This window comes from Typopeltis vanoorti, chromosome 3 (assembly GCF_054136105.1).
Source record: "Typopeltis vanoorti isolate ZY-2024b chromosome 3, IOZ_Tvanoo_1.0, whole genome shotgun sequence".
Classification (NCBI taxonomy): domain Eukaryota; kingdom Metazoa; phylum Arthropoda; class Arachnida; order Uropygi; family Thelyphonidae; genus Typopeltis; species Typopeltis vanoorti.
The window spans coordinates 173,422,053-173,440,897 of NC_143551.1; the positions used below are offsets into that span (position 1 = coordinate 173,422,053).

The 18,845-nt window shown below is 35.3% G+C and overlaps 1 protein-coding gene across 5 annotated transcripts in view; it reads left to right on the top strand.

Annotated features, from left to right (window-relative positions):
- LOC150108743 (twitchin-like) overlaps nt 1-18,845 on the top strand; it is a 2,666,638-nt gene that overhangs the window by 2,264,445 nt on the left and 383,348 nt on the right. For all 5 annotated transcript variants that reach the window (XM_090390962.1, XM_090390961.1, XM_090390964.1 and 2 more), the window contains one exon: nt 9,449-9,487. In XM_090390962.1, the coding sequence (XP_090247088.1) occupies nt 9,449-9,487 (39 nt within the window). The remainder of the gene's footprint in view (nt 1-9,448; nt 9,488-18,845) is intronic.

Below are 18,845 nucleotides of genomic sequence, written 5' to 3' on the forward strand. Positions count from 1 at the left end.
AACTGAAAAACTACTTTATTGAAACAAAAGCATTTAATGAAACTATTTATTGAAACAAAAACAATATAAAAACAAAAACATAATAAAATACACCCTGAAAATAAAATAATAAATTGTACGTAATCAACTCTATTGAATAAACTAGTTACACATACGAGAACATATCAATATTGCAAATTATACCAAGCAACTAATTAAAACTAAACAATAACAATGAATCTAAAAAGTACTGGCTTCGTTGGGCCTATGTAGTAGAGCAAAGCTTTTCATACGATGGTGATACATTGGAAATTAACACTATTAGTTATCTTTCTATATTTAACTGAGATCTATATTTTATTTTTAAAACAGCCACTGCAGAAAACTGATTTCACAAAGATAAGATGTTGGAAATGGCAAAAGTGCACGAAAAGATCTTGCCTTTAGTGCAGAAAATTCATAATCAACACCTGTCCAAAATTCAAACTGCGATTTAGATACAAATTGTCTTTTGATTTCGCTGCCTGATGTGAAGTCTATAAATTGTTCCTCTTCTTCAATTGAGAAACCTTCAGGAATAATTTGAAATGGGTTACTAACCCACTCTTACATTGCCATTATGTTGTCATCAGTTATAAAATAGTTTCTAAAATTCTTCATCAACATTGTTAAATGATTTTCAATATTTGCAAATAAAACTTTGATATGTTGCTCCTCTCCTTGTAGGTTTTGATAAATTCATCCACATTTGCAAACATTTCTAATTTTTGTTGCTTTACCTTTTTTGTTCCATAACTAGTTTGTTATAAAAAGCATTAACTTTGTCACTCATATCTAAGATTTGTGTATATTTTCCTTTGGCATTGCAGGTTTAATATATTTAGTTTCTTGAGTATGTCCACCAAGTAGCTCAGTTTCATCACAAATAATTGATTTCTAAACTTTTCTGCTTCTTTGTGATTTTCCTCTTCCAAGAAGATTGCTATTTTGTCTCTTAATTTGTAAACACATAAACATTTTCCCTGTGATAATCATCTTGTCTTGCAGTAAAATAGTAATGCTGAATAAAGGTCTCATTTTTATATAATTTGCTACAGTTATAACTGTTGTTAACACAATGTTTAAACCAGGACTCATTTACTTTGCAGCAAGAGCTTCTCTATGAATCATGCAACGTGGCCAAATACATTGTGGGATTTTTCCCTCACAAAGGCTTGTAAACTTACAGTGGAAAAATTGACACAATTTTTCCACTGTATGTTTGCCTTGCATACAAAATCATCCAATATTTTGAACAATTCAGGTGCTGTGGCTCTTCTTTCTATTGTTTTTCAAAACAATAACTCTTTAACTGCCAATAATCCATTGCAAAATCGAACATAAGCAATTAAATGACAATCCTTGTTGCTATCTGTTGCCTCATTAAGGCTGAATTGAGAATAATTGGTCACAAAGCTTCGACAAAAGTTGTGGCTGCATATCTTGACATATATCACCAATTTGATGAGCAACAGTATCATTTGATAGAGGTATGCACTGTAGTTGTTTAGTAAAACTTTCTTCAAGCATAGTTTCTACAGAATCAATTGCGGCTGACAGAATTAGGTATTCTCCAATAGTGTGGGACTTTTTGCATCTAGCTATTTTATATGCAACTTTGTAAGAAACTAGTAAAGCTTTCTCATTTATTGACAAAACTTTTTAATGCTAGATTTTTTTGCTTTTCAAAACATTTCAGTTTGACAGCATAGACCTCTCAAGCTTTGTTAAGATACTCCTCATGAAGTGTTTCCAAATGTCTTAAGTTTATTCAGTTTCATGCAATCAGCTGCCAAAATTTTCGAACAAATAACACAAGGTGGTCGTTCTTCATCATTTACTTCAGTCTTTGTAAAAACGAAATCTAAATATTCTGCTGCATACTTGATTTTACTTTCGGAATAATATTCTGTGAACCTGAATTTGTTGACGTTGATGCTCCACAGTCATTAGATGCCTGCTTACATCCAATTAAAAATTTATCCATTTTGCTACACTAGAAAGATTGTTTTTATACCATGTATCACAGTAATTGCAAATAGGAGTATAATAACAGTGACCATTGCCTTCTCACTGTTGGTCACTGCCGTCTTGCTAGCCTTATTTATACTCACAGAAACATTTCCAGAAACATTTGAGACTTCCCATGATGAAATCGCGAATGTTTCCGAAAGGCCGATATGATTCAATGGTCTGTGCAGTGATGGCAGATCTATACAATTTTTGAAAGATTTGATGACATATTTAAATTTATTATTATTAATATTATTATTACGGGACACCTCCCAGGAGTCCAAGGACTCATCTTGGGAGGGCACACTACTCTACTTCACTAAATACATCTCATCCTTTCCACTACAACTTAATTATCCAGCTATGACACTACTACCATCAGCACCATTCATTACCCATCATCACCAACAACAGTATTTTTTATCTGTAAATTACGTGTGTTCTGAAGGCTGATTTGTCTGGACGCAGGATGAAAACCTGAGTTTCCAGGAGAAAAAACCCTCCTATCACCATATGTGATCGACTAACTCACCTTCAACTGAAAAACCCCATATGAGGATTCCCCTTGGCACGACAAGAATTGAACCCAGGTCTTTTCCAATCGAAGGGCACAATGTTCTGCTAATTCTTCCAATTGCACTACAATGGCTATTTGTATAATTATTTAAAAATTTTAATTAATTCATAGTTTTTTTTGTTGTTGTTGTTATTGTTTTGCTAACTTTTATGGATTTTTTTCAGTGTCTCAACACAAGAATTGTAAGGGGGATAAGGTGGGGTGCCACAAAAATTGATATTAAAAAATGGGGCACACATGAAAGATGGTTGAGAAACACTGCACTTATATAATATGGCATTGGATATCTCATTGCACCAAAGTGCATAATATTGAACTGATAGCGATTTTTGTAGGTCCACAATTTCATCATATTCAAATCATTCTGCAAGTACTGCATGTCAGTCACATATTTCCTATCAGTGTATCATCAGCAAATAGCTGTATATTTCCTGTATAGTCGATATCTTTTCATTCTGTATAACACATTGATACTACCTGAAATTCTTCCCAGTGTCATTATTGTATAAAGTCTGAATAACAATGGACCTGGTCACCATAAATCTTGCTGAATCTTCTTCTCCTCAAGAATTAGGCATTTGCCTGTTCTGGCTTCACTAGTCTTTCCATTTCGCAGCTGGTCTTCTTCTCTCTCTCTCTCTCTCTCTCTCTTTCCCTTTGGTCTATATTTATTCACCTCTTTTGGTAGCTGATATCTTTCCACCCTAAAGTAGATGCTCTTTCCATTTCTCACTGTATTCCTATATCTTTTCATTTACATTATAAATATCTAGCTCTCTTCTCATGTCTTCATAATTGATGCCGGCCTGGTTGGCTGAGTGGGTAGCCTATCTGCTCTCCAGCTAAAAGGCTGCAGGATCGAATCCTGCCATGGGAATGGATGAGATTGTCTGTGAAAATACTAGTGGTGGTGGTGGGCAGTAGATGGCGTTGGTGTAGGTGATGATGATGGGAGTTGCAGGTAGCTGTAGTCGGTGGATTGAATTGTGGAGACAGAGAGTTGTAGTACAGGTACTCTCCCTCGATGAGTATCTGGACTCCTTGGAGGTGTCGAATAATAATAATAATAATAATAACTTATGACTTCTGCATTACCATAGTATCTATCCCGGGTCTGGCTCCCACTGATGAGACTACAATAAGGTTGAAACCAGTCTGGGTAGTGATCCTTCTCATTATTCATTGCATTATACACGTCCGAGAGGGGGGGGGGGATTGCTTTGCATTATGAGATACATACTAAGGCAAGTGATACAAAGTCATTAACCTCTATATACAAGTGTCTCAGACGTGAATATATTTCACATGCAAAAACTTTGTTTTGCTTCCTTGGGAAAAGAATTAAAACTAAGTATAAAATTTCTTGGGATCATTAACAATAAACCCAAGTAAAAAAACTTTCTGCATCTTTCCATCTCCCATATAACATCTTGATACTGTTATTATGATTATTTTCATCTGACCTCCATGAAGTCATAGACTCATCGAGAGAGAGAGAGAGAGAGATACACACTATTGCTCATCCAGCCGTGCCTTAAACTGATTCAATTTGTCTACATTGAATCAGTTTGTTCACCCCACTCTCCATGCAAAGAACTTACTCCTCACTCCTCTGCTCACACCCTCCTTATACAGTTTACAGTGATGCCCTCTTGTTCTACCACCTCCGCCCTTCTCCCATTCTATGAAAAATCTCTTTCATGTGAACCTAATAACAACAACTAATAATCTTGTATGTCTCAATCATATCTTCTCCCCCTCCTTCTATTCACGAGGCTTTGCAACTTACATTCTCTCAATCTATCCTCATACTCCACATTCCAAAGACCACTGACCACCTTTGTGAATCTTCTCTGAACCCTTTCCAATATATTCTCATTACCATGAAAACCCAGCGACCAAATCTGTGCACAATAATCCATATGCAGCCTGATCAAGGCCTTATGTAATGACATCATAACCTCTCTATTTCTACATGTCAGGGTCCTCCACATCATTGCCATTATCCTCTACTTCCTTTAAAGTTTCCTCATCAAGTGTATACTTTGCATCCCATCGTTGTTTACTAAATCTCAAAACCTTACACTTGGCAATATTGAACTGATAGTTCCACTTACCTGTCCATTCATGCAATCGATTCAAGTACTCTTGTAAGGCATTAACATCAGCCTGACTGTGCATTACTTTCCCCAATTTTGCATCATCTATAAACAGCTGCATATCACTAATTAAACCCATCCCAATATCATTAATATACAAATTGAACAACAATGGTTCCAAAACTGGTCCCTGTAGTACACCACTAGTGATCTTCCTCTTTCGGGACACTGCATCCCCATATAAGTTTTCTGATACCTATCTGACAGTCGGTCACTGATCCAACTCAGAAGTCTGTTATCCAATCCCATCTGTTTCAATTTATTTAATACTTTGTCTTGTGGCAGTCTATCAAAAGCTTTTGCAAAATCCAAGTACATTACTGTATATGCATCTCCTCTGTCCAAGGTATTTGTCACCTTTTATAATACATAATATAGTTAGTAAAACGTGATCTTCCTTTAACAAACCCATGCTGATAACCACAGAAAATACTGTTGTTATCAACCCATTTCTGTATCTTACTTCTCATCAATCTCTCTCTCTCTCTCTCCAGTACCTTCACCACAATTCCAGATATACAGATTAGCCTATAATTGGAAGCTACAGCCTTATCACCATCTTTATGCAGTAGAACAATTTTACCTTCCTTCCACTCCCTTGGAACTGCTGTTATAAGACTCTTATTAAACAGGCATGCCAATGCTACTGCTTCATCTTCCCAATGTCATTATTGTGTAAAGATTAATCCAAATGACAATTCTGGGAGTGGCGTACTGATCTATGGCTCTCAAAATATAGAACTAAAAACAACTAACAGTATCGGATGCAACTCATTCCATGCAGAATTAATAGCCATTAACACAGCACTGCAATATTTGGACAAACAAAACCCGAAGGAGTTTATATTTTTCACCAATTCCTTAGCAGCCCTTCAAGCTATTAAGAACTGCTACACTAGTCATCAAGAAATACTTAGAGACATAGCAAAAAACATGAACAAACGACATAAGGATTCTGAAATAATCTTCCAATAGATCCCATCCCATGTGGGATTAAAGGGAAATGAAACTGCAGATGAAGTAGCAGAAATGGCCTCAACATCAAGTGATACCACAGCTTTCGATCTTTTTAAAACCACCCAAAAAGAAAACATAAAAAGAACAATTCTTCTGGACATGACTCACCACTGGTACTCAGCAGAAAATCCAGGAGCTACCATCAACTTCAAGTTTAATCGCAGTGCCACTACCATGATCTTTCGCCTCAAGACTAGCCACACAAGACCAATCAAGTTTAGCAATGGCATAAAAGTCTTCCCACCTGCAAAATCTGTAACATCGAGGAAGCATTACCAATGCATTTGCTAAACTGTATGAATATTTCCAAATGTGAACTCTATAACAACCCAGAAAAGGTGCTGTATAAAATACATGAACTTGACCTCTATGATCTGGTGTAATAATACCATGGAAAAAAAAGAAAAAAGGACTGATATTTCTGATACACCACTGGTCACCATAAATGTTCATGTAATACAAGCATTAAGATTTCCTGATATTAATATGTAGTCATTTTTATTATATTTAACTGTTTTTGTAGTTCCTCATAAAATTGTTCAGAATCTTATTTTCATGGGTGTATACCACTCTGATATTTAAGTAGCTTCTACTTGTTTTTAATTTGACTGTTATAATTCGATCATTTACAAAATTGTACTTTCATATTCTATTTTTCCATTTATTATCAATTCAAATGTCCACTCAACTAGAAGCTCTGATATGTTGGTCCACATCACCATTTATACTTTTTGTTTCCTTTAATTTCTTTTTGGTTTTTGTTATCACAGCTGTATTAATATTTTTAGTTGTCTTACTAATTCTGATTCCTTTGTTATTATGCTTTGTACACTCCGCATAGCTACTTTTAAAACGTCTGAGATTCTTAATTGTGTACCTTTATCTTTTCTTAGTTGTAATCCATTGTTTCATCAGACAGAAACAATGAATTACAACTAAGAAATCCATTGTTTCTGTCTGATGAATGTTCCAGTAAGCACCTGAATTGTAGAAATGTTTTAGTTGGTAAGGTAACCATCCTTACACAAAACTTCCAACCTGGAGGACCAGGGTATCCCTCTTGGTCTGGCACCTGCCTCTTGACCTGTGCAGCTAGGGAAGCCCTCCCAGTAGCTTAGTTGTCTCTTTAATGTTCTTATTAAAGTCACCTTTAATAAGAACATTAATTAATATAAACTTATTTACTTCACATTTTATCTTTTGTGTGTAATCAAATTATCTTAAACAGTGTTCCAAAGTGTACTGCATGTACCTTCAGGGGTACTAGAACAGTGTTGGGGTAAGGATACAAAGCACTTTTTTAAAATCTTGATATCTTGATTACCCTTTTCTCTTCTATAATTAATTTTTCAATAACTAAAAAAAATCTAATGGAAATTTTAAGAATGTGTCTCTCTTGGCATGCATCACCATTATGGCCATGATAGCATGGTTGCATTCTTACTATATGGTTGGATCTTTTTGAATTAAAAGTTTAAATTGAAATAATCTGACCCACACAGTTATTACTCTGAGCTAAATTTCATTCATCCCTACGAACTTTATTTATTATTAAAAATTTAAATTTCATATTTTTTTTTATTTTAATGGTATATATAATGGATTTATATAATTAAAAATATATTTAATAAAAAAAATTGTTTTACATATTTGTAATTTATTATAATGCAAATGTAAAAAAAACACCTTAATAATTATTCGTGCATGAATAAAACAATATTATCACTTCTAAACAACTTTTTGAAAATCTTCACCACTACTAAAGAGATACTAATAGGTCTTCTTCTTCTTATTGTGCTATCTTCTATCGAAGGTCAGCGACCATCTTGGCGAACAAACTGCGGTCTTGTGCTAATCTGATTACTAATAGGTCAATAGTTGGATATACCAGTGTTTGCACCACCCTTGTGCAATGGGATTACCATACGTTCTTTCCACTCCTGTGGAATCTTCCCTGTTCTGAGACTCGAATTATATAGCCTGGTTAAAGGAATATCCAGTTCAGCTGAACACTCTCTTACCATCTGTGCTGATATCTCATCAGTCATCTGTATTCACTAGAATTATTCTTTCATATTCATTCTTCCTTTTACTTGCAGCATAACAATAGAATTCCTTGGGATTGTCTTTAGCTTGCAGACAGTTTCTTTTCATACACAGGCTGAGAGGTTGAGAGGGGTTGAGATGAGGCAAATGATGTGGCCATACTGTGAGAAATGCATGACTAATCACTCTGTGTTCTGTGAAGTGTTTTCGTAATATTCACTGTGCTGGCAATCCAATGTGAGGTGGTGCTTCATCCTGCATGAATATGGTAGAGTCAAGACATCTTCACTGCTGCAGTTGCAGAACAGCAAAGTTGCACAGCATCTCTTGAAACCTAACAGTAGAGATGGTACAAGTCACTGGTCCTGTCGGGTGAAGTTCTTTGAAAAAGTATGGACCAGTAATAAAAGATACAGTAAAAACACACAACACTCTGACTTTTGGTGAGTGTAAACTGGTCTGATGAACCATATTAGGGTTGTTTGCAGCTCAACTGCAGCAATTGTGTGAGTTAACACAACCATTCAGATAAAAATGTGCCTGTCCCTCCATAAGATCTTCCACAGCCATGCATAATCTACCTCCAATCAAGCTAAGAATGTCAGGGCAAATTGCAGTCGAGTTTCACCATGAAGCAAAGCTTGAGTATGGGAGATCTTTTAGGTAAAAAAATCTCAGCATTTTGATACAGGATTTTCTAGACAGTTGAACATGGCATGTCCAGTTGCCTTGATATTGCCCAAGCACTGCTCGACTCTTGTGTGTTATTCATTCACTATTCCACAACAGCAGTTGTAAATTTGTTAACTTGTTGAAGAATAATTCATTTGCACTCTCTTTCTGGCCTCACTGCCAAAGATCCACTATTTTCAAATTGTAAAATCTTTCTAAGATTTGTTATTGTCATTAGGCCTTTTCTCCTATCCTTCAAACGCTGGAATTCTTGAAGCATAGTATTAGTGTTACTGTATTGTTGATAGTAAAGCTTGACTAGCAACTCACTTTACATGATAAAATGAGATCCATAGTCCATAGCACTTCAGTCTTATCAGAACAACGCGAATCCATTTCGATCTTCCTTATATTCACTAACTCGTCAGTAGAAACAGTGAGATTATGAAAATATCACGTGCTTATAGCACCAAATTTAACCCTGATGGCAGAATTTTTGTACTATTTCTTTTATTTTCTGTAAATAAAAACCCCATGTTCCAGAGTGTATACTTACACCAAGTTTGGTTGAACTTCGTCCAATACATTTTTCGCTACAGGGCTCTGAACACCTCTCTTTAATCATGGCCACCCTGTGCGCGTGGATGGATGCACACTTTTTTTTTTAAATTTCTAAAGTAGGCAAAAGTTTTTTAATACAAAATATTACCTTCATATGTTAATGATTTCTAATTATTATTAATAATTAGATATCATATTCTAATTATTATATGTTAATGATTTTCTAATTATTACAAAATATTATCTTCATATGTTAATGATAAGTAATGATTTCTGTAATTTCATATGTCTAGTATTGATTAGGTATTGAATCAATACTTAAATGAAGTACTGATTTCAGCTGAAATAAATTGGTAAGACTAACATAAATGCCTCCATTTTTTAGCATCACAAAAGGAACGTGTTAAAAGAAAGCCTTACATGGGTAAGTTGGATTAGTTTCCTAAAATAAGAATTATTCTCTGTTTTTTATATATCTTTATTAGGAAAATGAATTAAAGATGAAATCTTAATTTAAATATATTATTGTGAATTTAGGTTAGATGATTACCATGTTTGTTTTTGCTTTTCTATGAATGCATATTTTTTTTATGTGTTTTAAGCCATGACTTTGATTCTTAATTGGTTTCATTATTTTCAGTAGTATTGACCTCCACAGCATCAAAAGCCTCATGTCTGGAGGCCCATCTTAAGCAGTACTAAGTTTATCATACCATTGCTTAAGTTCCCATTCCTCATTCACTATGTACTCTCTTGAAATAATCAGATACTTTCTTTTTTTTATATTATTTATGGGAGAAAATTGAAAATACTGTAATATGACATTTCTTATATATTTCTCTCTCAGATAATGCCTTGGATATATCTTCAGGATTGAAAATGCAGATTTTGCATAAAGCTTCATGATTTTTTATTTCACCTTTTCACTCAGTTAATATTCAAAAACAAGATAAGGCTTGACAATCTTTTAGGATTATCCAGTACTGACTTGGATTTTTTGAAAATCAAACTCCAAAAGTAAAGGTCTTTTCTTTCTTGGAGTTAAAGAATAGAAGGAACAGATGTGAAGTAGCATAAATTTATTATTATTATTATTTAGGCCAAGGAGTCAAAAGACTCATTGCAGAAGGTCCTTTCTAGGAAAAACAAAGTCTATCATACCACTTCTTGAACTCATTAACCATTCTTGCTCTCACCACTCCATCAGGCAATGCATTCCATGGTTCAACCACCCTCCATGCAAAGAAATCACTCCTCACCCTCTTGCTTACAGTTTCCTTTCATAACCTCCAGGATGGCCCCTTGTCATCGCTTCTTCCTGCTGTTACACCAAGTGAAGGAACTCCCCAGTGTCAACCATGTAACTACCTCTCAACAGTTTAAAAGGCTCAATCATATCACCTCTCCTTCTTCTATCATTTACCAAACTCTGCAGTCCACATTCCCTCAGCCGCTCCTCATAACTAACATTGTACAGCCCTGAAACTGTCTTTGTTATCCACCTCTGTACTCTTTCCACAGTTAATTTATCCCTTTAAAATCCTGGGGACCAAATCTGAGAACAATAGTCTAAGTGTGGTCTGATCAGGGTTTTATACAATGGAATATATGTATTAATTTGATTTTTTTTTTTGATATTTTATTATATTTAACTATATTTCCTGCTATAATAAAACCTTGTTTTGCTTGCTAGCATGTGCAGTGCAGTTGTGTTTGCTGAAGGGAATTTATTCACTATATTATTTATTTGTAAATTGCTTCCCTTCCCATCATTTTTTCAATGTGCACTTGCATAATTAGTGTTTATAGGTTAATAAGTAATTTGTTCGTTTCCATAGTAATTTATTGCTACACCCATAATACCACAACTGTAAATCAGAAACTTATTTGTGTATAACAAATATATTAGTATTCATTGCTGTATGTTTGAAAGAATATCTGTGGGCAGCAATGGTAAGTTGTATACCACAAGTGAACAAGAGGACACAATTTGGAGTAAAGTGGATGACAAACAATATTAAACAGGAATTGCATGCGAAAAAGAGGCTATGGAAGAGATATAAGGGTGAAGAGAAAATGCATGAAGAGTATAAGACACAGGCCAGAAGAGTGACAAGTATGGTAAGGAAGACGAAATTGGAATATGAGAGGAGATTGGCCCTAAGATCCAAAGAAAATCCTGGGGAATTTTTTAGCTATGTGGTCAGTAGGAGGAGAAATGACTGTGGAAGAATGATATTGTGTGATTAAAATGGGAATAGAGTGATTGATGCAGAGGACATAGTGGAATTGTTCAATGAACGATTTATTGGAGTATTTCATCCTGGAGGAGTCAGTTTTAATACTAGAAGAACTGGGCAGATTTGAGGTTTAAAGGTACAGGAGGAGAGTGTGTTTCAAATACTGAGTACTCTGGATGTCAGTAAAGCTCAGAGATTGGATGGTATTTCACCACGAGTTTTGAGAGAATGTGCTAGGGAACTGACAGTGCCTTTGACCTGACTTTTCAATGAAAATCTGCAGGAAAGGTGCCCATGGGATGGAAGGAAGATAAGATAGTGCCATTGCATAAGTGCGGTAGCAGACTGGAAGTGTCTAATTATAATCCAGTTTGTGTGTCATCAGTAGTTAATAAGATCTTGGAGAAAGTAGTGAAGGACTGTATACAGCATTGGGCAGATGAGGGTAATGTTATCTGTGAGAGTCAACATGGATTTGTGAAGGGGCACTCTTGTTTTAGCAATATGCTAGCCTTTTATGATAAAGTTACAAGAGCATTAGATGAGGGAAAGGCATATACTGCCATTTTCTTAGACTTAGCAAAGGCATTTGACAGGGGGCCACATGATAAGCTGATATTTAAGTGGATTTAAGTGGATTGCAAGGGGATATTCAGTTGTTTGCGGAAGATGCGAAGCTGAGAAGTATTATTAGTAATAGTGCAGATGTGGCAGCCCTGCAAGAGATTTTGAATGAGCTAGATAGATGGGCAAATGAATAGGGGTGTTGGTTTAATGTAGCAAAATGTAAGGTCTTGAGGTTTGGGAAACATCGATGGGACACTGCATACTCTATGAAAGTATGCAGTGTGGCTAAGAAGTGACGGACTTAAGTAATTTCTCTGTTTTATTTTTTAACCCGTTTGTTGGGTTATAGTTTACCAGCTTGTAGTTATTAAGAGGATAAAAAATAAAACAGAGAAACTACTTAAGTCCGTCACTTCTTGGCCACCAGACATGGTTACAAAACTCATACCCCACTACGCCTGCCCCTCCCCCAGAATATATGGTGTCCCAAAAATACACAAACAAAATGTGCCACTCCAACCTATTGTGGAAGGAATAAATAGCCCTAGTTATCACTTAGCCAGGAAATTGGCGTCGACACTCAAGGAGTTGGTAGGTAATTCCCTCTCCTACATAAAGAACACACAAACTTTATAAACAAAATTAAAAACATAACACTCGACAAAGATGACTTATTAGCCAGTTTTGACGTTTCTACCCTTTTCACAAATGTCCCCATCAATGACACAATTCTCTTACTACAGAACAAATTTCCACCCGACATGACGGCTCTCTTTGCCCACATACTACAGTCCAATTACTTTGTGTGGATCGAATTTTACCTACAAAAAGAAGGTACAGCCATGGGCTCCCCACTATCCCCCCCTATCACTAACTTTTACATGGAATCTTTTGAGCAAACGGCTGTTGATTCCGCCACTCTAAAACCTATAATATGGCTTTGATATGTTGACGATGTGTTCGCTATCTGGCCGCATGGGCGACAAACACTAAACGCATTCCTTAGCCACCTGAACAAGCAACATGAACGCATACAATTTACCATCGAAATTGTAAATTAGAACTTGCTCCCATTCCTAGACACGCTAGTCACACGTCTCCCCTCAGGCAGTCTATCCTTCACGGTCTACCGAACACCAACACACAGATGCTAATTCATACCACCACCCATAAAAAAAATATGGAGTCATTAACACCCTTAAAAACAGGGCCATAACAATTTGCTCTAACCAGCAAGCCCTGAAGCAAGAACTAAAAATCATCAGCAACACATTCATAAATAATGGCTATAACAAAAATACTATCAATAAAATAGAATACAGTAAAACCATAGCCATCCCATACATTAAAGGGTTATCAGCAAAAATCAACAAAATCCTACACCATTATAACCTCAATGCCACCTTTAAGCAACCTACTAAACTTAAAACCATATTCAACTCCTCTAAGGATCCTCTCCTCCACTTGGCACATCCTGGAGTCTGTTGCATCCACTGTACCTGTACCTTACCGTACATTGGTGAAATGAAACAGGACATACAATCCCTATACGTATGAAAGAACACATAAGGCACATTAAATATAACCATTTTGGTGAAACAGGCCTCTCAGATCATGTGCTCAACACCTTACACCAAATCGACTGGAAAAGCACCCGCTCTTTACACCATACAAAAACCTGGTACAAAAGGAAATTTAAGGAAGCCTGCGAAATTCTGATAAACCACCCAAATATCAACAACAATGGTGGCATGAACATTCCAAGAATCTGGGTGGCACACATTCAGCCTACCTCATACATAAGATCCAACATAAGTCAGGACTCTAGCCAACTTCTAGCTAGTATTAGAAACCATTCCATACTACCAACTGGTCGGAATGTACATGTATAATCATATTGTAAATACAGGGTGTCCCAAAATTCACGCAAGAAGTAATTTTGATAGAAAACACAGGTTTTTAATTAAAAATTGTAATTTCTTTTGATTCATAAAGTATACAGTATAGGGTTATGCATGGAATAGCATATCGGGTAAATGGCCTCCACGGCTTTGCTGGCACATACGCACTCTTTTGTCAAAATTTTCCTTCTACACTTGTAAAAACAGGTGTCACTGTAAATTAGAACACCTATTTAAAGAGAGTGGTGAGGCCTTACTTCAGTGCCCTAACTTGAATTGAAATGATTGCCTATCAGTAGTACTGATTGAGTCAATCTCTCCTAAAATTATTGGTATTAGTAAAACATGGTTAACAGAGAATGATGTCATGACGGGAATAGAGGTAGAAGGATATACTATTTTCTGACAGGACAGGACAGGGGGAGAAACGGGATGAAGGAGTATTGCTTACGGTAGCTGATGAGATGCATCCTCTAAGGATAGATATAATGTGCATGGTTTTGAGGGTGTATGGTGAGAATTAGAGATTGGCAGGACCAGATATGTAGTTGGATGTTGCTAAAAGCCAGGGAATGTAGAGGGGAATGTACAAACAAATTTGCTTGGTGAATGGAAAAACAGGTGATCATTATGGGAATTTCATTATGGAAATATAGATTGGACAGATTAAGGAAACTTAATTTTTGGAATTTTTGAGAGACAAATGTCATAAAGAGCATGTGTTGGAGGAAACACAAGGATCAATACTTTTTAATTTGATTATGGCATCAGAGGATTTGATGGTGATGCTACATATATAACAATCTGGAAGTTGCTTAAGTATTCCACAACCAAGTGGAAGGAATGGCCATGGGAAGTCCACTTTCACCTGCTCTAGCCAAATTTTAATATTTGCCAAATATTTCAGTCTGAAATTAACAGACTATCATCAGTGGCTTGATAGGAACAGTTTTTACAAGGTGGAATACAAACAATTGATCATTCAAAAGTAGAACGAGCCATGTGATGTTACATTGCTAAGCACTAAAGAGAGGTAAATTTTATCAGGGTGATGAATAAATTATAGGTATTAATTTACAATTTCATATAACAATCTTAATTTATAAATTCAATTAAAGATAACATTAGACTAATGTAAGAATTAGATGCTCTCAACTGAAAAAAAAAGATTTTGCTATAGTTCCTAAAAAGATTCCTTATTTAGATTTCCTCGTTAACATCGAACGGAACCTAAGTCATCTCTCCAGTGAAAAGGCTAATTCTCTCTGCCTGGAAGTTGCTTCTAAGCTACTTAAAGCCAAGCTTCCTCCTTCCAACATATCTCCTTCTGAAAAGAAAACACTACATTCCTTAAGAAGCAACAGTCACCTTGTTATCACTAAAGCAGACAAAGGAAAAGTGACAGTGAGGTATAAGTTTAGATGCAGACACTATAGAAAGGTTAAAAACGCATTTTGCAAGACCTCCTAGATTTTATGGTCTACCAAAAATTCACAAGACAGACATTCCTCTCTGTTCTATAGTTGACTGCATTGATTCACCTACTTACCGCATAGCCAAATATTTAGCAAAATTATTGAAATCACATATAGGCAAATCACACTCTTTTTTGAAAAACTCTTCTGATTTCAGATGTCTTTGTTTCTGCTTCTTCAAATTTTGTCCTTTTAATGTTTAAGAAGTTTCGTTCTATTTCATTTTTTCAACTAATGGCTATCCGCTTTTTCGACCGCAAAACTCTAGCCCTGATTAAAATTATTTTAATTATTAAAAAAAAAATAAAAAACTGAAATAAAAACATATATTAAAGAAAATTTTTCTATATTACCTACAACTTACCTATTATCAAATGAAATCCTGAACAAAAAGAATGTAACAGTAATATTACCACTCATAGTCGATCAAATTGCCAGAGACTGTAACCGTTGTGACAAATTTTTGTATTTATCGATAGTGCAACAATGTTGCATTTCCAAGAACTTAATGTTGCAAGTTCTCGGAAATTCACCGAAAAACAAGGCATTATTATTTATTCAAATACCCAGTTCAGGAGTTTTGATAATGTGTTTGTGTTTTAATGAATACAGACATTGTTTAGTAAATAAAATCGTTTCCAAATTCCCGTTCGTAAATTGAGTTTGTGTTTTGTGAATTCTCCTTTATGCATTTATTTTTAATAATAATAATAATAATAATATATGTAAGTGTTTATTATACAATTTCAAAATATTTACAAGAAAAAGTATATACTACCATTCATCATCTATCCTTTCATAAAGAATTTTAATAACTGGCTTGCCCGACTTAAAAATTTAACAACCGGCTCACTAAATTTGAAAAATTTTAACAAAAAGCTCGCACGAGCCGGTGTGAGCCAGTCCCAACACACCACTGGGTACAAGAGATAAAGATTTGTCAACATTTCTAGAACATTTGATTGGGTCAGGCATAACAGATTTACCATCTTTTGAACTGCTTTCTGTCCTATACAGTGCAGTCTCTAGTTTTCTCTCTGGTTCTTCACTGTGGATGGTTTTTTGTTTACTTATTGTTTTCTAACATATCCTAAAACAAATACATTAGTCCCTCCACTGGATTTGGTTACAATCAAAGAACCATTAAGATATGGCACATCCTTCGAAACACAAGCACAGAATTTCTTCAGACTGTGTTTTCTCTTACCCCACTAGACAGTTGGAGTGATGGTGAGAGAGTGTCGATCATCCCGATGTGAATGAGATAGCATGATATGTTTCTGCCAGGAATGTCTAGAGATTAATTTCATTCTGAAAGAGAGAGATCTGATCCTGTCAAGTGATTTGTGCATTACTAAAAGCATGGGATGGTGAATTTAGATTTTTTTTTTTTTTTTTTTTGTATGGAAAAATGGACTGTGCTTTGGTAGCATTCAAGGGTGACTAGATTATCCTTTCCTCATTAAAGAATACCTAAACATACTTGAAGTCTTAGCTGTGGAAGATTCCAATCTTTGAGATCTCATCAGTTTAGAGTGGAAGGTAGAGCAAAGAATGGCAATTCATTAAACATGCCTTAATGCTCAATCTAATCAAATGCTCTGTAAACATCAAGAGCAATAGTGCAGTTTATTTTTTCCTTTTCATGGAACATGTACTGTGTGTGTTGTCTAGGCTATGAGATCAATTATGGATCAAGCAACAGAATCCATACTGATTATTGCTTAATTGGTTGGCAACCACACAGTGAAGAAGTTGACTGAGGGTAGTGCAGTATGTCAGCAGTTTGATAGCCTAAAGAGCACTTAGATTCAAAGAGTGTTCTAGAGCTTTTGCAACTTTTGAGTACATTTGGGTAGATACCATCAAGACCAGAAATTTATTGGTATCTAGTTATTTAGGATGTGTCTTACGTCTTTCTGGTGAAAGATCACAGAAGGCATATGTTGCACTTGCATCTTGATGTTGTAGGAGATGATTTCCTTTGATCATCATTTTTTGTAGGAGGTGCAAGAAAAAAATGTCAGGATTTCAGCATCTTCATTAGATATTCTTATAATGAAGCTATTTGGATGTGTGTGAGAGAGAGAGAGAGAGAGAGAGAGAGAGAATGTGTGATTGGAGAGAGAGCAGAAACACTGATGGGCAGAAGTTATTTCTAATGGTGTTTAATTTACAATAAATGATTGTTATGTCACATGAAGTAAGATTTTTGGCTGAAAATTATAAGCTGTGTATTACATTGATGATGTCACTACATGAAATTGATGAGGCCAGAGCTTTACAGGCAGTATGGAGTTGATGTTTGGAGAATATATTCCAGAAGTGAGAAGGATGCACCAAAAAATCACTAAGGATAAGGAGATTATTAATCCTTATCCTTAATCCAATTAAATCTGAATGCATATGGACTACTGCATTCAGTTTTAATTGCCTGGGTTTCTTTGATAAGAGGAAGGAGAGGATTTAGAGGTGGGTGATTAAAATGACTGCAGATGTACAGAATGCTCCTTATAAGGAAAATGATATAATCACGTAATCACAAGAAAGATATTTATTTAACCAAATATTATGGTCTGGAAATAGCAGACCATCGTCAGTGGTATTACAAGAACAGTTTTAAAAATACAAGCTAGAATACTAACATTAGACAGTTAAAATTAGAACACGCCACGTGATGTTATATCACTAAGTATGAAATGGAATATTTTGAAGTAGAAACATGATTGAATTTGCTATTAAAAATAAAAAAAATTAATTAATGAGTAATCTTGATTAGACTTTCCCAGATTTTTGATATAGATATACAGTCATTACGATGCAGGTTGGGGCGATGGAGCAAGGCCTCCACGCTTTCCTTGAACAAACGTTCGAACCTATAATGGGATCTGTATAAGAGGCGAGTCCTGGACCAAAGGATGCTGTGGTCAGTTTCAATCTCGTGTTGAGCCAAAAAGGTTTGTTATGAAGAATGGATGATTGATGTTCTTGGATTCTTTTTTCAAGATAACGTCCATTTTGTCCAAAATAAGAGAGATCACAGTTGCACGGAATTTGATAAACTCCAGGAAGAGATAAAGGTGAGCATTTGTCTTTAGGAGAAGGAAATGAGAAGACAATTTGTTAATAGGTGAATACATAGTTGTTAAATCATATTTCTTTAAAATTCTTGCAATAGGTTCTGAAATACCGGAGATATAAGGAATAGGCCCTCAACGTATTGAAACTTTGTTGTTTTGTGGAGGATTATAAGAATTGAGAAGACGTTGAGTACTTTTTTCAGAAAAGCCATTGAGTTTCATGTGTTGTTGGATAGTAGAAAGTTCTTTCTGTAGATAATCAAAAGTAGAACAATTAGTTTTGGCTCTTCTGATGAGGCATTTTATAATTCCTGTTTTTTGACATGGATGATGGGCTAATTCTTTAAGAATATAATGACCTGTGAATGTTGGTTTCCTGTATACTGTAGTTGTAAGAATATTTGAAGGTGATCGGATGAGGAGAACGTCTAAAAAAGATAACTGGTTGTTTTTTTCTAATTCCATAGTAAACTTTATGCGATGATGCAAGGAATTAATACTGTTTAAAAAGGAAGGTAA